The sequence below is a fragment of the Toxotes jaculatrix genome, chromosome 22, assembly GCF_017976425.1.
Source record: "Toxotes jaculatrix isolate fToxJac2 chromosome 22, fToxJac2.pri, whole genome shotgun sequence".
NCBI lineage: Eukaryota > Metazoa > Chordata > Actinopteri > Toxotidae > Toxotes > Toxotes jaculatrix.
Window position 1 is genome coordinate 13,051,432 of NC_054415.1, and position 23,795 is coordinate 13,075,226.

The following is a 23,795-nucleotide window of genomic DNA, read 5'->3' on the forward strand; positions in this document are numbered from 1 at the left end:
TGGGCGTTTTTTAATCAACATTTTCGTATGTTCGCTACAAACACAAACCAACAGTTCTCTGTATATTTATTGAATGTGTTTGGCCCCGAATAAGATTCAAGATTCAAGAGTCTTTATTGTCATTATGCGAGCATAACGAAATTTTTCAGAGAATCTCGGCTTAAATGCACACATATAAATAACACAAATACTTAAAAAAAAGAACACTTATGAAAATATAAACACAAAGTAAGTAAAGTAAAGTAATAAAGTGCAGCTTAGTGCTGTCAGTGTTGATTGTCTTCTGTGTGGTTGTCACCAGGGATATGTGTGTGTGTGTGTGTGTGTGTGAGAAGGTGTGTGTATGTGGCTGGAGGGGGGAGGGTGCCTGTGTGAGGGTTCTGTAGGGGGGTTGAGTGTTTCACTGCGGGGGGGGGGCTATTGCTTTTACAGCTCTGGGGAAGAAGCTGTCCCTGAGTCTGTTTGTGCTTGTTTTAATGTTCCTGTACCGCTTTCCTGATGGAAGCGGTACAAACAGTGAGTTGCCTGGGTGGGTGGGATCGGTCGCAATGCGTCTGGCCCTTTTCTGGACTCGGGCAGTGTACACTGAGTCCAGATCTGGTAGACGACAGCCTACAATCCCCTGTGCTGTCCTCACCACCCGGGCTAAGTCCTTCCTGTCCTGTGCTGTGCAGCTGCCATACCACACTGTCACACTGAGACACAGGATGCTTTCGATCGTGGCCCTGTAAAAGTTTGTGAGCAGCTGAGAAGACAGTCCAGTCCGCTTCAACTTCCTGAGAATGAAGAGCCGTTGTTGGGCCTTTTTCACCAGGTGTGAAGTGTTCACAGACCAGGAGAGGTCAGAGGAAATGTGGATGCCCAGGAACTTTATGCTGTCCACACGCTAAACGGATGAATGTGTTCAATATAAATTATACCAGTTCTCCACATTTATTTTTCCATATATGAGGGAAGAATTGTGACTCTATTATCAAATTGCAAAATGACCAAATCCATATATTTGCCATGTTGTTACTGCACAGATATAGATATCCAGAAACACAGTCCAGCAATGATTGTCATCAACAAACACTGTTGTTAAACACTTTGGTTACTGCTTTTAAAAAGCAGAATGCAGACCATATTCTTCTACTGCTTCATTTGTCACTAACGAGAAGATATTCACCTGTGTTACACACATTGGATCTGAAATTATATTATGCCACTTGTATATGGCACATTCAGTACTGTGAGGTGAATTTCCTTTTGGGACAATAAAGATGCTGTTTTCTATTTGAGAGCTTACACTTAATTGTTCTAATTAATACACGTAATTCCCCCAGTGAATTCTGTTCAGTTGCTTCTGCAATGCCCAAATTTGTCCACAGGGACTGCTTAAAGTTTACACGAATCCTTATCAATCTCTAAGGAAAAATGACCGCAGCTTGATTAATTAACTGCTTGATTAACTATATAAGATAAACATAATACAATGTGCAAACTCCAACACTTTAACATTGTAAGACTACTGACTACAGCTCTTCTTCAGCCAGAAAGCCATAATAATAATACAAATGGACACTAACAGTGTTAACTCACAAATTTTGTGTTTGCTTGAAATGTGTTATCTAAATATAGTATTTTTAATTATTATTGTTATTATTATTGTTGTCAGAAATTAAGTACCACTGCTCTCTTCTTTTGCTGAAGCCAGAAATAATACTGGATTAAACTGATCATGACAATGACTGATAAAGACAGACACATCACACTGAGATAAATGATCTGATGACAATAAGGAATATAAACTGCAACAAAACCATAAAGCAGGAAATGGGGTGCATATATGTAATGGATACAGATCATTTGCAGTAACGTGACCGTGCACAACGACAAAACACATTGACAATGAGTTTAAATCAAACTTTGAACAGGTAATAATCTGGTTATAAAACAACAACATTCCATCAGATTATTGATTTTTTTGAAACCTCACTGGTTTGGATTAGGACTGTAAAAGTGGTCCACACTAACAAAAGCTTTTCTCTCTTATGCACTCTGACGCATGAAAGTATCTCACCACCTGTGTTTCATTCACAACAGTGACACATAAAGCATTAGTGCGTGGTGGAGTAAGCGCTTAGGCTCCTCCAACCTTTAAAGAGTTTTAAACATCAACTAATAGTGGTAGTAGTTGTAGTTTGGTCTACAGTATATCACATATTATCACTTAACAAAACTAACTACAATAGCAAAGTGGTTAAGATTCCTGTGGAAATGTATATATATTTACAAGAGAATCATTAAATACATAAAAAAATAAATTAACAAAACTATCTAGGGAATAAAATACAACATCTGAGCGGTGTACATCGCCAGCTTCCTGAGCGCACAGTCTTTCTCCCAAACGTATCTTCAGACCAAACTTTTTTTAGCTGGAGCTGCAAAAAACAAAAGAGAATGACAAATTAATATAAAAACATTTAAAAAGTCAGATTTCAAAGTAAAATCAACAGAAAACGTTTTGACTGGTCACCTGTCGGCAGCGTCCTGGTCCACCTCGGCACTCATGTCTGCTCTGGAGGCAGATGCTCGCAATTTACTCGGATCTAAAAAGACAGAAAGAGGAAGCTGAATCAAGTTTGAATCTGTCCACAAAAACAAATGTGAAAAACGAGCAGAAACTAAGACAGGTCGAGCTCCTCCACCTTGAATCCAGCGGATCTGCGTTGCCGGGCCGTAGCCCTGCTCGTTCTTGGCAGCGATGCGAAAGACGACAGCTGGCCGGTTGGAGGCAGAGCAGTCGATGTGGGCGTTGTCCAGGTGGGAGGAGCTGACTGAGCAGGACATCTTGGTGCCACGGTAGATCCTGATGAAGGCCATCTGACCTGGACGCTCCGAGGTGGTGGAGCGGCTTTTCCTCACCGCCATGTACATGGAATACTCCAGAATCCGGCCTGACGTAGAGGGTGGAGCCTCCCATGTGATGTGGACTGAATCATTGGCCTGCACAGAAAAAGGAGAATTAGGGGCCTAGAGCAGCTCCTTCTTAATTCATCAGTCTGAAAACCGTCTAAACACCCTGATTTTCCCTGTGTTCCCCAGACAAACGTCTGAATTTCCTCAATATGTCACCTTGGTAATCTTGACAGCAGAGGGTGCTCCAGGGAAACCAGGCTGGCAGGTCTTGAACTCGCTGACTGGGCTGAAGTCTCCCTGGCCAAAGCAGTTGATGCCTGCAACTCTGAACCTGTAGGTCTGACCAGGAGTGAGCTCCTGCTTCTTCCTGCCCTGGTAGTCCTGAGGCCCTGGCAGCTTCCTCTGGGGGGAAGGGTTGATGGGAAAAGAAAGGATGGAGAGAGCATGAGAGGATTTGCCTAAGAAAGAAGAATAAGCAAAGGATAGTCCAAATTAATATCCACTACAGTGTGTATGGTTTTTACCTCTTTAGTATTTGGAGGTCGGCTGCTGATGGCTGTGGACACCTGATCACTGTCAGCAGGCAGAAAGTAGTGGCTGACCTCAGAGAAGAGTGTTTTGAAGACACCTACATCAAACCACACTGCTTCATCTGGATTCTGCTGAACCTGGAGGTGACAGTTCTCAGTTTAGACCAGGCCAAGTGAAAGAGCTAAAAATTACTGTTAAGAAGTAAACCTGACCTGATCTGTGCAGGCGTAGAAATTTTCTGTCTTGCCGGCGGAAACAGGTTTATCTGTCAAAGATTTAAACAAAAATAAATAAATAAATCCACATTGAACTTTGGATCTTTTTAAGTCTGGTACTGGCATCTGAGCATCATCGTTACCTGAGTGATGCTGGGCTGAGCTGCTGCCCTCTGTTGCTGATGTCTCCTGTCCCACAGCTACAACAACAACAACAACAACAGAGAGCACAAACTCATTTGATGAGGTAATTTCATACAAAACAGTTGCTCTGGAATAAAAGCTGTGCACGAAATAACAACAAATGAGGCAATATATTTTTGGCAACCCAGTATTAAAGGGTAGAGCATTTAACAACAAGACTCACAGCAGCTTTTTGGGTCAGAGACGCCTGAGTCTCTCCCAGCACTCCTCCCTCCTGGTGTGTGGGTCTCTGCTGAGCCACTGGATGATTTCACTGATGTTTCCTGCTGTACTGAAGCATCCTGAAATTTGAGTAGAGAATTAAAGCATGAGGCTTATTTGTTCTAAATAGGAAGCACTGCTAGAGTAAGGCATGAACAAAACAGGGCATAATTAGTTATGAGTAATATATAGGTCTGTTTTCACATCAAACTCAGTCTTATTTCCACCCAAACTACAATGTATATTTAATTAATAAACTGCTAAACATTGCTAAATGTTGGAGGTGTGCACATGTGATTTTGTTGTTAAAGATTTAAGCTTGTTAAATCAGCCATATATACCTGCATGGATGCTTTCTCGTCTCTCTTTGACATTCCTTCATTTTGAGGTTGAAGATACTGGACACCTAAAGAAAAGAGTGAAGAAAAATGTTACTGTTGCAACAGAAGGTTCTTTGTATGTCTACACCCTGACAAATATGGTGTCAATTATTTTTTTCAGTGTGTTTTTACTGATGTTGAAATCATCTGTTTAGAAATCCATGCTTCTTTTCTGTGTCCTGTGCTGAGCCTCTGAAACATTATTAACCCGATCGAGCAGATAACAGACTGTGCACCCTTTCCTCACCTGCAGGATCTTTATTCTTCCCCTCTTGTCCATCTGTTCGAGTGGTGTCGATTGGTTTGGCAGGTGGATTGCTGGCTGCAGTTTTGGGAGGACACACAGGCTGAATCTGAAGGATGTAGCAGTCTGCTGCAGCCAGGGGGCGCCACGCCACATGGAGCATGCTGACTGTGGATTTGATGAGCAGCACTGCCTCTGGGGTGGCTGGATGATCTGAGGACAGAAAACAGAATGTTGTATTGAGTGGACTTTTTTTTTCCCAGCAGCAGCCTGAGTGACTCTGTCACCCTTTAGAAAACAACTCCTCACCTGTCTCCAGGAACCAGAGATCCTTGCAGCAGACCTGGTAGTTCCAGCTCTTACGGAATCCGTCGCGGCCGCTCCAAATATAAAGCCTGGACCCGACAGTGGTGGCACAGTGGCCGGCCCTGGCTCTGGGCCTACTGGCATAAGGATCATCACTCTGGGGACCCTGGCTCTGCAGCTGGGACTCGATGTCGTCAAGCTCCTCTGGGCCAAGGTTCTGCCAGCTCATAGTGTCTGAAGTAAAGAAACGTGGGTCAGATTTTAAAAATGCCTGTACATTTATAGCCTATATCTTCCCTATAAACATCACCATCTACAAAATCACTCACAAACTTGGAATTATGAAATTTAAGACATTTTCGATGAGAAATACTGACCTAAGTTGAGTACGCTTAAAGAGTTAGAGCAGATCCATTCGGTTCCTAAAGCACTGTGTTCATCTGACTCTGGGATAGGAACCCAACCTCCAAACACATACATTCTACAAAGGGATACAATATAGTTTATCAAAGGTTTGTTTGGTGAGGTGTCACAAACAAACTGTACATCTGCTTTAAAAAAGCAACACAAAGGACCCCCTTACTTATTTCCAACGACATTGGCAGAGTGAAGGCTTCTGGGAAGTGGCTTGGAACCCCTTGTTTCAGGTTTTGACCACACCATAGTGTCTGAAGAAGAGAGAAGGATAAAGACAATGTCATTTAGATACTCCAAACGACTGCTTCTCATGGCTGTTTAGAAATGCAAACATGTAAATAAGCCAACCACAGTTTTTTTATTCAAGTATTTTATTCAAGACAGTTTTCCTCTCTGAAACTTCAGTCTCAATATAATATTTAAAAAATGTCGCCCTACCAAGGTCAAGCTGCCAGAGGTCGTCTAACCGGCATCCTTGCATTCCTCCAAAAATGTAGAGCTTCGGGGACCCAAGGCCATCGTAAGAAACTGAGCTATGAGACTCCCGCGCTGAAGGACCGCCACCTTTGGTTTCTGGGATGCTCCAGGCTCTCGCCCCCGATACTGACTGCAGCTCCAGTTCATAAAGGTCACTCATGTACCTAAGATGGTAAAAAATTTGAGGTCATATTCCACACTGTGTCATATCCATGCCGGTCATCTGTTAAATTCAAAATTGACAATGACTGATCAGGTCATTAGAAACCTCTTTTGCATTCAACAATAATGACCCAAATTTGCACATTACCTCGGTATGTTGCCATTAGGGTCTTCACTATCATTGGCCAGCCCGCCAAACAGGTAACACTTATTACCCACAAGAGTAAAGCTGTGACCAATCCGAGGGCAAGGAGGCGAACCATTCCTGGGTGCTCTGGGCTTCAGCTTCTTCCACAGCCAGCGACTAGCCTGAGCCACACAGTACAGAAGACAAGATTTTTAAAATGTTCAAAGCAGCACCAGGATCAGAACCACCCCAGAATAAATATGGTGTGAAAATGGCATTACCTGAAGTTCATAGAGGCTGTTGGTGTACTTGCCAAATTCCACCATGCCGCCGAAGACCAGTATTCGAGTGCCTTCACAGACAAAGCCATGGGCAGCACAGCCAGGTGGGATGTCACCCCTCACCGCAGGCAGAAACCACTGCTTTGAGACTGGAAGAAAGGACACATAGCAGCCGTTGCATTAATCTTAATTTTAAAAAGTGAGTGGCCTTCATTACACATTGCCCTCCAAGATTTATTTATATAACATCTTATACGGTAATCACCTGAAAACCGAAGTGTACAAAGTGCTCAATCGAGGAGTTAACACATTAAAACCTAACCTACAAGTGAGATGAGTTCAAATGTTTTCATTTAACTCTACACTGGCCAAACAAATGACGATTTTACAGCTGCTACTCTGCCTTCTGCTGGTCATTCTGTTTCAGTTAACATAACAATTAGTACATCACAGCTGATTATAGTTCAGAGAAAAAGTAGATACTCAGGCTAGCTAGTCAGCTGAAGGAAAACTATTCACCCCAAGTTAGTGCCTAGTTTACAGTAACAATTCCACAATACCGTAATCAATATAATGGTAAAACTATTGAGGAGCTCTATAAATAAACAACTAAAGTCCCTTTAGCTGGTATGGTCTTTTCCGCACCTTTCCGTGCTAAAAACATTAGCCGCTAACCCGCCAGTTAGCGTCCAGCTAATGTTAGCTTACCAGTGTTGTAAACATGGAGGTCCTCCGCTATCCCTTCGTTTCCACCACCGAACACAATAATTAACTCTCGTATTGCTGCAGCCCGGTGTCCGTGTCTGGACCTCGGTATCACTCCTGTAACGGAATGGACTTTTCTCCATTGCGGCTCCTCGGTACCACCGGTCATTTTCCCCCCCGAAGGAGCCTGAAGAGTTTGGCGCTGTTGACGTTTCAAAGACGTGGGCGGGGCCAAGAGGGCACCAGGAAATTCAATCAGAGAGGCGGAAATAAAGCGACGTCTCACTCTGCCTCGTTTTTCGGATATCAAAATTTGAAGGAATGTAAGGGAAATGCAAACCAGACGGAAAAAGAGTGAGAACTAGTTGGTGATTCTACCTATATGTTCTTGTTTACTTGTTCATATGTGTGTGTGTGTCTGTTCTCTGATGTTGTCATCAAAAATGTCGTCAGGGTTATCTAAGTTTGGACTTAGAAAATGCAAATTCATGAAGCCTGACATTTACCAAGAAAGGTCCATGATGAAAATGAGAAATTTAGCACGTAACGTCTTACAAAAGATGCTACTGAGTTGCATGATGGGAAATGTGGAGTTCACCATTTTTGAGCTTGACCGGTAATGGGGACTAAAAGTCATAATATCTCAGCCTCTGCAGCACGTCTCTTGTTAGTCATTTAACTCCATCTAACTTTATGCATGTGCACTAAATCGATTAAGTAACAGTAAACAGGACAGTTCATAGTGCAGAGCTGGTTGAAGCAGAGTTGTCTGACTTGTTTCAAGCACACAGTCCATCTGAAACTGTGAAGACACTTCTCATTGAGAAAAGGTTTGTTTTCATCAGGTGCGCCATTTTTAAATATTACACCCAACTACACGTGTAATAAACCTTTTGTGAACACACTTAGCAACATCAGACATGAAAGCTGCAGAGGCTGCAAAGCCAGAGAGGAAAAATATAAAACAAAATCAAAAAGGCAAGGAAAGTAAAAATAGCCTACAGAAAGAAAAATAATTAATCCCCCTCCCTCCTCCTTCAAACAGTCAATTTGAATTCAACAGCATTTTATCGCTGATGCATTTTATCGGGGTGAAATCGTTAAGCAACATTTTAAGTTACTGAGAAGCCCGAACTTGACCTTGTGTGTGTGTGTGCGTGTGTGTGGGTGTGTATGTGTGTAGGAACAGGAACCCCTCCCGGTGAACAGGAAGAGGGTGACGTCAGTTGTCAGTTGGCTCGTCACTGAGCGTAGTCGTAGTCGTTTGTGTGTGTGTGTGTGTGTGTGTGTGTGTGTGTGTGTGTGTGTGTGTGTGAACGCGTCTGCCTGCGGGCTATTTAAGTTAAGGTGTGTATGCTGGTCTGAAAGAGAGAGTTTGTGTTGAGCGTGGCGTGAGTCCGTGTGCGTGAGAGAGAGTGATTTAAAGGAGGGGGTGTGTTTATGGGAAATTGAGATTGTGTGTGTGTGTGTGTGTGTGTGTGTGTGTGTGTGTGTGTGTGTGTGTGTGTGTGTGTTTACACAGACGGGAATACTGCGCCAGAGGAAGTGCGCCGGTTCTCCGTCTGCGCGTCCTGACTTCCTGCTCTGAGGAGGGAGAGAGAAAAGCTGCGGATCCGCTTTCAGACAGCAGCAGCGGCAGCAGCATGGAGCCCCAACACAGCTCACACTCCCCGCTTTAAGACACAAACATCTCACACACGCACGGGCAGACGGACAGAGGAACAGCTGCCGTCCACTGCTGGGTAGGTGCACGTTTCCTTCTATCTACAACTTTCTGAAGTTATGTGTTGTGCGCGCTTGTGCGTAATGGAGAGGAAGAGGCAGACTCGTACTAACTGTTGCTATATTCGCTGAAAGGGTCAGATATTCACTGTCAAACTGAAAACCACATGAACGTCGCGAGTAAAGTGTTAAAACTGCGCGTAAAAAGTGTTAACGCTGTGCGCAAAAGGTGGTGAAGCTGTGTCTTAAGTAGCCTCCGCTTTGGCACAGACTTATGCGTAAAGTTGCCCCAGTTTGGTTCGGCCACATTTGGGGAAAAAGGGGAAAGAAAAGAGGTTAGTATACAGGCTGCTGTGGAAAAATCAGCCGTGGCTCCTTTAAAATCTAGTAGTAGACTTTCTGGTTTGTCTGGACTTCGCAGACTAATTGCCATGCGCTTCCGGATTGAAGCTGGCAGCAGACAACATCTTGAAAATGACTCACTGGTGCAAAACAAAGAACCATTTCAGTTCCAGCAGACCCCCCCGCCCCCCCTCAGAAAAAATGTAGGATATGAGCTGGACTGTACTGAAGACACATGAATTTACATTTAGAAAAAGGGAATCTTAATGTATGGGTAATATACTTTGTGACTTGTGAGCTTACATGAAGAGAGGGAGAGAGACTGTCATACACTCTCAAACTTTAAGCTGCTTTTATTCTGAAATTTTATAAATTACAGTCCAGACTTGTAAAGAGTGAAATATCAGAGTGAACATAGATCAGAGTCTGACATCAGGACATAGATACATTCTCCATTTAATGCTGTGTGTGTGTGTGTGTGGTGTTGAGGTGGTGCTCTAAAAAGACAATGTGTGCATCTGTTAAGTGTTAACAGTGAGAGATCTTTATACAAATACAGAAGCATACATGTGTGTTTGCATGTTTGTGTGTGTTCCTGGTGGTTCCTGGTGACAGGAAGTCCTACCTCCCAGAGAGGGAAGGCCTTTCTCCGGGAATGATACCCCTGAAGCTGAATGACAGGAAGTCCTCGTTTAGACAGACAGAAGGCACTACAGTTCTTCCATCACTTAACACACACACACACCCATGCAGGAAAAAGGAAGCGAGGATATGGTTGGTTGTATGCGTGTTTGTGGTGGTGGGTCATTGTTTGCACCACATGCACTTTCCCCTTTCAGCTGGTTGGTTTCCTTTTAGAAAGACAATGAAAGAAAGACAGATTGATGCTGTATTTTTGTATCGAATCAGTGCATTATTACACTGGCGTTACTGAACCATGTGTTGTTATTATGAAAGTAGGTAATCATCACTTCTGGGTGGTGAGGTCTTTGGCTCCACTGTTTCTCCACTATGGAGGAAGATGTGGTTACCATGGGGATTTCTGATGCAACTGTAAAGTCTCCACTGTCATATTGCCATGGTTGCAAATTAAATCTGGTTATAATGAGTTATTTGTTGTTTTTGTTTTGGCAGTAAGTAGTTTCCTGCTAGTGAGGTACCTTGTAAATGAAATGATTAGAGAAGGGGAGAAAGAGCAAAGGAGAAACAGGTGGACAGTGAGACAGACAGGGGGACAGTGAGACAGACAGGGGGACAGATGCTCACAGACAGTCTGGTTTTTGTGTCAACATGTCAGTTAGACCTGTGCTTGTCTTGGCAGGTCACTGACCACATCCTGCTTTATCACCATGGAAACATATGAAAAGCAACCCATGTCTGCCCATTTCCTTCTTGTTCTCTCTGCAACACACACACACATGCACACACACACACACACACACACACACACACATTAATTCATTTATTAATTTTATATCATTATATCCTTATATATCATCACTTTTATATCATTAAACAAAATGGATGGATGCATTTACACTGCAATGGATCATCTGATGGTCCAGATTCCTACATGAAAGAATACTATTTGATCATACTAACTGCCAGCTCAATTTTAAAGTCTCCCGATCATCAAGGAAGGGATAAATGTTTATGTTTTAAAACTAACATTTCTCAACCATATCTTCTGTGGTCTCTCAGTCTTTAACAGTCTGAGAATGTGTGAAATTATTTATATTTAACACCATGTGACTTATATAATGATCTTACATAGTTACAATATGTTCCACTTCCTAATACAGATTATCAGATTATCACCCAACTTTTCTTTTTCCTTTTTACTGCTGTGGTTCACTGTCACTGCTCTCATAAACCATATTTCAAGCAACTATTTTCTGCAGAAAAAGCTCTGATAAGTCTGTGTGATTCCTGCCCAGAACCAAACTGCAGACAGACAAAGTTAGTGAGCAGCCGGTGAACAGAGCAGAGCTTTTAAAAGCTGGTGGAGACCAAAGTATTACGAAAAGGAGAGAGAGTGTGCTCGTTGACTTGATTTTATTCAGTCTTACTTCTCTGTGACCTTTGCAGGTCGCCTGCGTCTCTGGTGTCATCCCGTCATGGAGAGCTCCATCACACTCTGGCAGTTCCTGCTGCAGCTCCTGCTCGACCAAAGCCACAAACATCTAATCTGCTGGACATCCAACGACGGCGAGTTCAAGCTGCTCAAGTCAGAGGAAGTGGCCAAGTTGTGGGGGCTGCGCAAGAACAAGACCAACATGAACTATGACAAGCTGAGCAGAGCCCTGCGCTACTACTATGACAAAGTACGCAACACATACACCTACTGACTATATTAAAACTCGAACATGTTTGATGAAATGTCATGTATTCAGAGCCAGTTGACTTTAATGAACAAGAAAACATTAATAAATGGTTTTGAAGTAGAAAATCTCTAAATCGTGGCTCTTATTTCCTCTGCAGAACATCATCAAGAAGGTGATCGGGCAGAAGTTCGTCTACAAGTTTGTGTCATTCCCTGAGATTCTGAAGATGGACCCCGCGGTGGTGGAGTCGGGCCGTAGCAGTGAGGAAAGTGCGGGGGCGACATCAGAGCCTGACGCTGAAGACGAGGATGTGGGTGGGAGGAACGAATACCTCCACTCCGGCCTGTACTCCTCCTTCACTGTCAGGTCCCTGCAGCATCCCTTAGAACCACAACGGTCAATCAAGACGGAGCCTAGATCCGATCACCATGACGACAGCTCCTCTGTCATCCGATTCATAACTAACCGTGGCCACTCCTCCCTCCCCTCCACTCCGCCCCAATCCTCAACTGACACCTCACATTCCTCCAAGCGGTCTCCTCGGCAGGCCCGCTCCTCCTCTTGCTCGTCCTCCCCGCAACAAAGCCCCACCCACACACACTGGAGGGGGCGGAGCCACAGCACAGATACTGATGAGTTGGAGCAGATCGCTCAACCCTTAAACCTGTCATCAGGTCAGAGAGAGAGAGAGAGGTCACAGACCACGACCATGCCAGAGAGGAGGGGACTGGCCAATGGTGGGCCTTCTAAGAGCAAGAAACCCAAAGGCTTGGAAATCTCCGCCCCCTCCCTCCTCCTAACAGGAAGTGACTTAGTCTCCATCGCCCTCAACAGCCCTGCTCTGCCTTCAGGGTCCCTGACTCCTGCCTTCCTCACCGCACAGGTACAACATGACATGATACCATCATACACACACTAGTGCCGCTGTAAATTCAGTGGGTCGTAGGTGAGGAAAGAGAAGGGGTGGAGGAGGAGTGGAAGAGATTTTGGATGAAGAAAGTCAGACAGGGAGGAGATAGACAGAGGTGAGCGGAAAGAAAGGAGGAGGCAAGGGAGGGAGGGGGGAGTTTCATAAGTGAAGCCATATGTTCCTGAAGCTCCTGATTCACTGGCAACAACATGCTGACCAAACCAGGACAAGTCTGACTACATTCAGGCTTTCAGCGGGCACTCTGATTCAGAATGAGTAATCACACGCTGGTATGTGTAAATCACTGATGGAAAATAGAGGTTTAAGCTAAACCAACATGCTGTATGTAGTGTGGTCATGTGAACTCACATGTTGGTTTCAGTATCTACTCCCCCGTTCTGTCCACAGGAACTGCTTTTCAGAATACAGGAACTTTTTCAAGACCTTTTCTTCCCTTTTCACGTTGGATCGTAAAAGAAACCAGTTTGTGGTGGTTGTTGGTCTTTGCTTGTCTAAGTTGGTATCTTCCTGTCAGTTCGATTTGGCTGATAAATAAGCAAAAGTCATCAAAAGCACACTGTAAGCTGGTACTGGGAAAGTAGCTTAGTGGAAAAGGAACATCAGTAACTGGTCACACTGAGATTGATAGGCATGTTTTAGATAAGAGAAAGAAAGTGGTCTAATAAAGGAGATCTGAGAAATGACTGTACTGACTGATGACTGGTGATGCTATATAGGTGAAGTGTAGCCCTGTTTTTTTTTTTTTCACAGGAAGAGTTTTAGACAGCTTCCTGCTTTGAAAAACTTCTTTTCAAATGTTTTTAGGCTTTTTATGCCTTTATTAGACAGCCAGTAGTACGCAGATGACAGGAAATGAGGGGGCAGAGAGATGGGGAATGACATGCAACAAAGAGTCTCCAGGCAGATGCAAACCGGGGACACTGCGGTTCACGGTCAGGGCCTTAAAGCCTTAGGCTGCCAGGGCGCCCCTGAAAAAAGGTTTCCTTGCCTTCCAGCAAAAGTGGGTTTGCTAAAAGAAAAATTTAACAGGGTTAAAAAAAAGAGAGAACACAATACACCAATGGTTGCATTTATCTCTGTGGTGAGAACGTAAACACAAACAATTCCCCTGGTTGTTTGTTGTAGAACAGAGACTTATGTTCTCCTGCAGAACCAGAGAGAAAACCAAACGGGTCTTAGTTAAATATGAAGAGACAGAAGAAAGATGAGACAAGAAAATAGATGTCATGAATTCTGTATGAATTGAGCTTCCTGACCTACATGGAGTCAGTCTGCCAAGTCGGTTTGTCTGGTAGACATGAGTTCACTAGAGGGCAGACTTGGCTTTGAGCTCTGGGTGAGACTGACATGAAAACTTCACCACAGACTCTGTACAGCTCTCTGGAATTATTGCCAGAGTAAACACTTGGTGAATCTTGGTGAATTTATCCTCTGATATTTAATTTGGGGTTTTGTCTGTGTAGACTCCGTCTGGTCTGCTGCTCACTCCCAGCCCTCTACTCTCCAATATCCATTTTTGGTCCAACCTGAGTCCAGTGGGACCCCTCAGCCCTGCCCAGCTTCAGAGCCACGCCCCCCTCTTCCAGGTAATACTCATATACTTTTTTGTACACACAAGGACCTTCAAAGACCGCTGGCATTTCCTAAGCCCTTAATCCTTTTCTTAGCTTCTCTACATGAACTAAACTAAACCTTTATCCAACTTACCTCAGCTCACCCTAACCCTAAACTGACCGTAACCTCAGCCCTTATCCAAAAGGCCTTTTGGCCAACAAGAAGAAGACATAACTAGATAAACGCTGGAGTGTGCTTGAAACAAACTAGTTTGTATGTGACTGAAGTTGTGGCATGCAAAAGAAGGGTGAAAAGCCTGCATAGTGGTTGTAGGAAAAGTTAAATAAGAGAGTTTAAGAGACAAGCTCAACTCTTTTCTCACCTCTAAACACCTGGCCAGTCACTGACTGTTGGGTTGTAAATTTCAGAGAGGGCACTTTGAAGTATACAGATGCCTCAACCCTGTTCACTCTTACCTCCCTCTGCTACATACCTAAACACTTCCGCACTAAAGCACTGACTTTTCTGTGTTAGTGATTAATTCAAACTCTCTCCGTCTGCCTATAAACTCTAAACTATTTACAGCGAATCCCTCTCTCTTTATAGTCATTTCACACCGCACAGTTACCTCTACAGTTGTTTTCACAGTTGTGTGTCTTTGTGTATGTGTGATTCACCGCGTGCCAGGGTTTCAAAATAAGCTGCAGATGTTTCCGTTCTGGTGTGGACAAGTAGAGGGGGCAACTTCCTGTTGGCTCGGGGGGGAAAAGCAGAGGGCTGGTTGGTCAGGAGCCCCTCCCACCCATGTCAACTCTCTGACACACACACACTCATGTCTTACATTAGTGTTTTTTTCACTCACCCCTCTCCCCTCACCCTAACTGCCTACCTAAATGCCCAACCCTTACCCTAACCTAAACCTAAATAGCCCTTTAAAGGTGGGTCAGAAAATGAGGACTGGCCAAAGTGTCCTCAATCTCTAATCTGTGTCCTCACAAAGCTTCTAATCATCAGCTGTTTGGTCCCCACAATGTTGGTGCTACACCAGGTTTAGAGTACTCACAATGTGATAGAAGGACACTCTCTCCTCCAATGCGAAGGTACACCAGCAGATTAGACAGCTGTAAAAAAAAAAAAATACAGAAATCATTACTATTAACATTCATCTGAGATCAATAATGTGGTATTGGTAGTGTGACTATATCAATATTTTGTCAAAGATCAATAAATGTATATACTAAAGGTTTAAAAAAGCCTATAATTTAAATCAGTGTACAGTCACAGTGAATAAAACCATGTAACCATCTCAATTTCCTTTGAAGCCCCTTTGTGTAGAATTTAAACGTATGTCTTTGTCGACTCCTAGTGGTGGTTTCAAAAGCGCCATCAGAATAATTTCTAAGATGCTTAAATCATGAAAGTAATTCTTCACATAGGGGCTTTGACAGTCATCACAAAAACAAACACAAAGCCTGAACAGTTCAGTCAATTAATTTGGTTGCAAAGGTGTAAATTTACAATGGCAACACTGACCTGTGAATCATCTGGTGTAAGAAGGAAAGCCCATTCATCAGTTCAGCCACCTGGACATGACAGATGAAACACAAATATCTGATTGTTTTATGGTTTTTATATATAACTCACAAAACAATTTTGATCAGACTTTTTGTTAGGAACTGATTATTGGAACTCTCCATTTCCACTTTTAACTGTAACGTCTCCCTGCAGTTCCCCACGCTGTTGAACGGACCCATCGCAATGCCTTTGGCCAATGTGGATGCTCCAACTCCCTTGCTGTTGTCCCCCAGCTCCCACAAGTCTTGATGTCAGCCTGAGCCCCATTAGAGAGGCCCGGGCCAAACCAGACTGAGCTGCTCCGATTCGGCACAGATCAGGACTAAGCCAATCAGCCTTAATCTCTGACGATGAACCACATTGGAGTCAGGCTTCGTCTGAGTCTGATTATACTTTGATCTGAAACCTGTTTCTTTACATTTATTATATGTAGAAACAGGAGCTTCACTCTGAAGCTTTGCTCTCTGAGAAGAGTGTTTGCATTTGACATTTTTCTGTGTGTTTACTACAGTTTAACTGCTCACGTTCTTTACATTTGTGTCCTCTTGTCAGGTTGTAAAAGCTTTGAATTTCTTTTCATACAAAAAAATATATATATACCGGAGGTTCTCATCTCATTCCACTTGGTTTAAACTTCACTGATACAGATTGGTTGCAGTTTCACGAATGTTACTGCTATTTTTCATCTCCTGTGCTGACAAATCCCAGTATCCACAGTTCTGACTCAAACAATGGAGATCTGGGGAAATTCTCTGCAGAAATGCTGAGATAAGACCTCACAGAGACAGAAGACTTTACAAGTGTAATATAGAATGTGAGAAACTTAAGAAACTCAAGTATAGCTTCCTTATATAAATAAATGTTTACCTTGCTACCATACAATTAAATGAAGTGCATTTGCTTTCTTGCTGAGAAGTAGCATTACCTGAGAAGACCGATATCACTTTTGTGTGTTTGCTCAAAATGAAGCTACAGCCAGGAGACTCATTTCCAAAGATAACAAAATCTAAGCACCAGTTACTAAAACCTCACTAATGAGCACATTACCCTTACGAAACTGGTGTAAAAATGATGTGGCATAAAAATTTGTGGTGATGCTATGACTTCAAAAGTCACTGCTCACGGCCAAGAACTAGTTCAGCACATAACCGCCCTAAAACCACAACATGTACATATAATTTTTACAATATGGTTTTCGTAGAGATTAAACAAACAGCAGCAATAATGTATTAATTAGTGAGCTTTTGTTACCTCTGGACAGAACCAGGATAGACAGAACAGAGTGGGATCTCCTCAGCTAACTCAGCAAGAAAGCAAACGTGCAAATGATTCCCAAAATTTGATCATAGAATGGGACTATAACTGGATGATTAGACGCTACAGGCTTCATAGGCCAGTAAAGAAACCTTGCTGTGACTGACAGCTTGTAGAGGACAATGATTCTGTGTTGATTCTTTTATTTTCTCTCTGTGCTTCCTTTTAATAGACAAAATCTCACAGTGTGCAGAGTTTTGGGTTTTTCAAATCAGTCAATCAATGACTGTGTCTCGTCATTTGGTAATGTGAACAAATTCAATGAGTAAGACACTGCAGGTCTCAGGATTATTGTTACTCTTATTTTAGACAATAAAAATTTGTCCAGATCTGGATTCTTTGAGCTGGACATGTGGCCACATGACATGAAACCCTTCACCGACTCCTTGCACAGCACCTGGTAGCTGGAGAGCTAAAATGCTTTGGAAGTCCTCACCTTGTCTTTTGTGTGTGTGTGTCTTTTGACACTGTGAACTTTTTGCTTGCTTCTTTTTAAAAAAAAAATGCACTGTACTTTTATGCCTTGTACCAGCTGTGCCTTTGATATTGTAAGATTTATGTAAATGTATTAAGCTTTAAACGGTTGTAATAGACATTCCAGGTCAAGATTGCACAAAGATTTTTTTTTTTTGTAAAATGGCTCCTGGTTATTTTTTATAAAGAAATTAATGGAATTGTATTCAGTGCTTGTTTTTGTTGTTTTGGTGAGAGATCTCTCTTTTTTTTTTTTTTTTGGAATAAAACAGTTTTTGGAATAAAATGAATTACTGTAATTATTTTAGTTGACAACGCACGCTCTTTTGCCACTCAAAGAATGACTGCTGCACAGACCGTGTATGAAACAGATTAAATTTACTTTCGATGGTTATGAGAAATAAATAGTTCCAGTAAAAAGAGTCACACACCAACTGTTCATCGGCAGCTCAGTGTTTCAGAGAGGTCGTGTTCACAACACAGCAGGCCTTCCATGCATCAGGCACACACACGCATACATACATACACACACACGCGTTCAGACATGTTCACATAAATTCAGGTCATTCATACATTTGAAAAAGTACAGTTTTACAATGATAAATATTTAGCCATTGTAGAAATCTCCTTTCATGCATTTTACTGCTGTGCATGTACAAAAAGTCCGATTAGCAGAAACGCAGTTTGCAGTTAACAGTGGAATAATCCTGGATCCTTATGGCTGATTATAGGGAAACGTTTTTTTAAGTGAAGCTTCCAAACATGCAGATAAAGTATGTGTAATACAATATGAGAGAAAGAAAAAGGTTATTCACTTTAACACTAAAAACTGTGGGACAATGCGTCAGTATAAGAGAGGGTATTTACCATCTACCATGTGTTTTTGCTCCGTTTCAACAGATTGTGTTGAGCTTTAATTTATGAAAGAATGAGCTTATTTATTAAGCTTCTTTGAATAATTTCACCTATGCTGGAAGGAAAAAAATCAAATGTAATATGAACAAACTACTGAAATGACAGGAAATACAGTGTTTGCAGGATTATTACACTACAAGCTGCCAACTGTGTTAAAGTTAATATTTATTACATGAATGATCTCAGTTATTTATGAGTTCATTGAGCATTAGTAGTGCTCCTAGCACTTTTCTAGTACGTTCTACCCGATTAGAGAACTCTAGTGGTGTTGCTCAGATAAATCCTTTAAATCTCAGACAACAAGTTTGAAATTTTCATGTAGATGTTGAGCAAAATATTGAGCTGCAATAAGAGAAAAATCCCCCTCTGATCTTCTCACACTTACATGTTCAACCTGTGATGTTCACTGCATCCCTGGTGTTATTTAGTGCAGAAGCTAATGCACTGCAGAAATCTGTCTCTGCCGGTTCCATAATGGATTTCTCCCTGTGTGACTGTTCTGTGTGGCAGCGCTGGATCTCTGAGGGAGTGGTTTGACATTTGGGAAATATGCATTTCTTTGCAAAAGCTAAATGAAAAGATTGATACAGCTCTCATGTCTGTCCATTAAATACAAAGCTGGAGCCGGCAGCTGGTTATATTTGCTAAGCTTAGCATTAAAAACTGGAAACGGGGGGAAAGAGAGAGCCTGATTCAGTCAAAAAAAAAGCCTACAGGCACCTCTGAAGTGACATAATCAAAACATAACATCTTGTTTGTTTAATTTGTACAAAATACAAAGTTTAAAAATGCCAAAAGGCTGTGTTACAGATGACTATATGGCAGACTATTTCTATAGGGAGTCACTGCGCCTAGCTGAGAAATAATCTTGCACATAACCATCTGTAATACTGCATCTTATTGTTTTTACACTTCAGTGTATGTTGGGATTAAACAAACAAGATATAATGTGTTAGTATGTGAGCTTTAGAAGTGCAAAGCTAACTGTCTGCTATCGTAAAGATAAGAGATTGATCTCAATCCCCTTATCTAACTCTCACCAAGAAAGTTCTCACTTTTTGCTGGATATATCTTGACAACATGTGACTACACCTATGTTGGTCCACAGCAATAAGAAAACACATATGCAACTAAATTAAACCAGGAATGCGAGGCCCACCACTGTGACCGTGCATAAGTGATCTGGGGAGATCTCCTCCTGTTTGCTTCAGTAAACATGCAGTCAAAAGTGAGACTTCTCAACCGGCTGCATCTGTAGCATCACTGGAAGTTGCAAACAACACAGCGGGCAGTTAAATCTTAAATTTCAATTTGAAATCTTTTTTTTTTCTTGTGTACAAATGCTGGAGAAAGCAGTGGTCTGACGCCAAGTGGAGAACAACCATTTTGCTTTTGAACATCCCACCCCGATCCCCGCTATCCCACCCCGCCAACCCCCCTCCGAAAAACATGCCACAATGACACTGTTGTTTCACAAGGAGAGGTCAAAGGTGACAGATACAGAGTACACATCTTAATACTGTTGGATAAACTCGGCCACATCGAGGCCCGGGTCCCTGATTCCAAAACACCACACTGAAGTGCAAGTTAAAAACAAAGATTTACTGCAGTGAGATCTCCGGATGCACACAGAGCGACTTTTGTTTAGTTTTTGTTTTTTAAAAAAAGCACTGAAGTCCTGGCAGTTTTGTGAGGGCTTTTACAGAAGGCTTTCTGGCTTCCTGTGGGACGTCACATGACTTCCTGTCAAGCTCCAGTATTCTTGGACGGGAGCTTTCTGCTCGTCTTCCCAACTGTTTGCCTCCCCTTACTCCTCAGGTTTGGTCCTGTTGCTGAGCCAGAATGGTCAAAAAGAACAAAAGAACCAAAGTTGGTTTCATGTTCTCCCCAGTTTGATTGGACTCTGTGTGTGCTTCTTTAACTCTCAGCTTCAAACTGTTAGCACAGTCCAATCACAGACCTGCTTTTTGACCCTCAGTGTAACTTCCTGAGGGCAGCAGGATCTCTCAAAGACGAGTCTGTCTGAAATGTTTCGGAAAAAGTGACGATGGTGTATCCAGTGGAACCTCTTTTCCCCAGCCAAGACCATCTAGGTGTCCCAGTCTTTCTAAACCTGGAAATGCTGTGGAGTTCAGTCACGGAAGCTCGAAGAAAAACAAAACATAAACTCCAAATCTCTATATATATAGATATACATATTCATAAAAAAAAATCTGAAGAAACTGAAGCGTTCGGTCTCCAAGCACGACAACAAGAACAACAACTTGGATCACAGCGTCGACATCAACACCAGTGGAATTCTAACTCAAACAAAGCCGGAGAATCGTAGTCAGAAGAAAAACAAACAGTAACCTTACTGACTGCTCAACTGTGCATGGCGGCTCGAGTTCACATCATGTACACACACGCACACACATGCACACGCGCACACACAGTGTGTTAAATACAGACAGTAGTAGTTTAGCAGCAAAAAATTCAACCTCACCCCCCCCACACCCCAAAATAAATAAACACAATCTCCACATAGATTCAGACCGGAGTCACTCACTCAGCAGGGTGTGTGTGCGTGTTTATGTGTGTGTGTGTGTGTGCAGATGGGGGTCACTCTGAAGGGAGGTGGGCTCATGCGAGAGGTTGGTGGGAAGTGGTGATGAAGCTGGGCAGTCGACCATCCTCTTCACTGGACACTAGAAGAGCATGCTCTGCCTCCTGTTGATCTTGCCGTTACCTGGAAGAAAAAGGAAAGATTTCAAAAATACAATACCCATAATGCCTTTGCTTTGCATTAACAACGCTATCTGAAAAGTTTATATATTTATCAAATGATCTATTGAGACGAAGTGCTGAGGAATTTGCATAGACTGCCCACACACCTGACTCTGGGTACGAGGAGTTCCTGTAGCCAGGGTCTTTCTGCAGCTGCACTTCTTTTAATGTGAATATTGATACACCTGTAACACAGAGGAGAGCTTCAGTGTACAGCACACATTAAGACTACACAGTAAGAAAGTTCAGGAAAGAGCAGCTTTATTATGCTGTGGGTGTGCTTACTCTCAGGCAGTGTGTGGACTCTCATTCCGAGCTGCCTGAAGTAGGAATGTTTCATCGCCTCATCAGCTGAAATCCTCTTCTTGGATTCGTACTTTGTGGGCAGAAACAGGAAATATCAACCATCCAGTCATATTGGCAGTTAATTCTGTGGTGGGTTGTTATGTCTGCAATCATGGAATCGCTCAGAAAACACTGATAGTTATGTGCCTCCTGCTGTCTTCAGCTGGTACTGAGGGCAATGCTTTCTCCGAAACTAAAATCTGAGCAGCTACAGCTTTCTGTCTCTGACAGTTTTATCATGAAAGAAATAAAAAGAAATATAAATGTCATCTGGTGACTGATTACTAATGATTGTGGGAAACAGACATTTACACTGTTTCATTTATTTTATGGATCTTTTAATGAATCAGTTCTTACATTTTGTTTTATTTGCTAAACTTTTGTGCCTTTTTTCAAAAATAGGACAGCAGAGCAAAGACAGGAAATTATGTGTGAGAGAGAGAACTGATTATAATGTTAATGGACTGTACTTATGTGTTATTTTGTGAATATTAATCCCTTAATAATAATAATGGATTAATGTCACTAATATTTACTGGGATGATAATTGTGATTACTTGCTTATGCGGATTATTGTTTGGAATTTGTGAATGAGACCAGCACTAATAACACTAGTAAAATCACTACAATATTTACAGTAATAAATAAATTATCAATAGTAATTCTATTTATAAAGGGTGCTGTTTGCACAATCAGTCATTTATTATTGTGTATTTAATTTATATTGGTTACAGTTAACAGTGCTTTAAACCAAGGAAATTTAAAAATAAAACAAACAAAAAAAACCAGGATACACAAACATCAGTTGTGAAATTAGCTGGATAAATCTGTTGACAGTGAGGTGCATTGTGGGTAATATAAAGGAAGTAAACACTCACTCTGAGGAAAGCCAGCAGCAGCTCGATGCCTTCACTGTCCAGCCTAGAGGAGACAAAAGAAAGAGTTTACTGTCTGCCTGCAGCAGAGGCTGATGGGAATGTAGGGGCTCATGGGAGGAAGGAAGTGGACAGCCGTCTCTGAAATGTTCCACAGGATTTCCTGCCAGTGGTACACACACACACACACACCATTACTGTACACGTGAAAAAAAAAAAAATAGAGCAATGGGTGCATAAAAACACAAACACAAATGTACACACAAGAAGAGGTCTGCAGCTGCCCACAGACACACACACACGCCACAGTACCTGGGAGCGTGGTTGATTAACGGCTGTGGTTTATATTTGGGGAAATTGTAGGATTTGAACTCTTCGATAGAGGAGATTCCCGGCCAGTTCTCCTCTGTGGGTGTGCCTAAAGTCACACAGACATACAGTATGTTTCCACATGTAGCTAAACAGGTAATAACGTGGTGAAACATTTGGGTTGCCAAGGTGATGTGGTCTGGCAGGAGTCACTCACCCAGTAACCTGAAGATGAGGTGGAGCTCGTCCTCCACAGTGGAGCCGGGGAACAGAGGCCGTCCTGCAGCCATCTCATAGAATATACAACCAACACCCCTGCAGACACACACAGTCCAGTCAGAATATTTCATCAGATTCTTTGACTATTAGATTCATTTCTTGGTTTATAAAGTATCTAATTTAAAGTAAAAAAAACAACAAAAAAAACAATATTCAACATACAACAATACATGATAACATTACACGAAACAGAAGGCCAACAATTTGTTACACTTCAGAAGCTGTAACTCACACAATATTTGGTATTTTTACACAAAAAAAAATTCTATTGATTACAGTTTTGTTCATCCACTCAACAATTAATGGAGCCATCCCATCTGTACTGTACAATAGTGTTTATTAAAGCTGCATTCATTTATTTTATGGCCTCTTGGGGGAAGCAGAACAAGCTGTGAACATAACACTGACATATTATTACACAGCATTCAGCTGGATGGACCAGACCAGTAATTACTTTCCCTTTTCCTGTGTTGGTGTCCACCAACTACTACTACAGCTGCACGTTGCTGCTGGAAACAAGGCTGATGAGAGTTAAGCCAAACAGCAAAGTTGTGGGCCATAAAACCAAAACACTGAGCTTAAAGATGCTAAAACATCTGTACAGCTGAGGGGAGATACAAGAGACACCTTTAGCACTACACAGAGTCACCTGATGCATTATTAATGTAAAAATATCAACAGGTGCAGCTTTAAAATCTATTATTAGCAGAGTTGCTGTGAGGCTCATACCACATGTCGATCTGCGTCGAATACTCAGAGGAACCCAGTAGAACATCAGGAGGCCGGTACCAAAGAGTCACCACCTCGTTGGAGTAAGTTTTAGTTGGAACAGACTTGGCCCTCGCCAGACCTGCCAGCCCACCACAGACATAAACAGACATTAGGATTATATTAGTAAGTTTTCTTCAGTGCTCTGAAG

At 42.3% G+C, this 23,795-nt stretch overlaps 3 protein-coding genes across 4 annotated transcripts in view; 1 reads left to right on the top strand and 2 right to left on the bottom strand.

Moving 5' to 3' along the window:
- Positions 1–952: 952 nt before the first annotated feature.
- Positions 953–7,839, bottom strand: hcfc2 (host cell factor C2). Its single transcript, XM_041030688.1, has 17 exons — positions 7,155–7,839; positions 6,447–6,595; positions 6,187–6,347; positions 5,838–6,040; positions 5,566–5,650; positions 5,360–5,463; positions 4,986–5,216; positions 4,680–4,889; positions 4,394–4,458; positions 4,015–4,132; positions 3,791–3,847; positions 3,645–3,697; positions 3,426–3,569; positions 3,118–3,303; positions 2,691–2,988; positions 2,519–2,591; positions 953–2,423 (listed from the first exon to the last, which is right to left on the bottom strand). The coding sequence occupies exons 1-17, from the start codon at positions 7,318–7,320 to the stop codon at positions 2,414–2,416; spliced, it is 2,313 nt and encodes a 770-aa protein (XP_040886622.1). The 5' UTR covers positions 7,321–7,839; the 3' UTR covers positions 953–2,413.
- Positions 7,840–8,441: 602 nt separating this feature from the next.
- On the top strand, positions 8,442–17,671 carry elk3 (ETS transcription factor ELK3). Its single transcript, XM_041030535.1, has 5 exons — positions 8,442–8,893; positions 11,304–11,539; positions 11,697–12,422; positions 13,934–14,056; positions 15,753–17,671. The coding sequence occupies exons 2-5, from the start codon at positions 11,333–11,335 to the stop codon at positions 15,846–15,848; spliced, it is 1,152 nt and encodes a 383-aa protein (XP_040886469.1). The 5' UTR covers positions 8,442–8,893; positions 11,304–11,332; the 3' UTR covers positions 15,849–17,671.
- Positions 17,672–19,964: 2,293 nt separating this feature from the next.
- cdk17 (cyclin-dependent kinase 17) overlaps positions 19,965–23,795 on the bottom strand; it is a 32,177-nt gene continuing 28,346 nt past the window's right edge. The window contains exons 11-18 of one of the 2 annotated variants that reach the window (XR_005892991.1): positions 23,606–23,726; positions 22,815–22,912; positions 22,601–22,706; positions 22,292–22,334; positions 21,354–21,444; positions 21,176–21,253; positions 20,263–21,030; positions 19,965–20,134 (exon numbers count right to left, since the gene is read on the bottom strand). Coding sequence is in view for 1 of the 2 variants with exons in the window: in XM_041030534.1 (XP_040886468.1) it covers positions 20,990–21,030; positions 21,176–21,253; positions 21,354–21,444; positions 22,292–22,334; positions 22,601–22,706; positions 22,815–22,912; positions 23,606–23,726 (578 nt within the window). In the remaining variant the exon portion in view is untranslated. Of the gene's footprint in view, positions 21,031–21,175; positions 21,254–21,353; positions 21,445–22,291; positions 22,335–22,600; positions 22,707–22,814; positions 22,913–23,605; positions 23,727–23,795 lie in introns of both variants that reach the window. The other variant, XM_041030534.1, reaches the window with a different exon arrangement.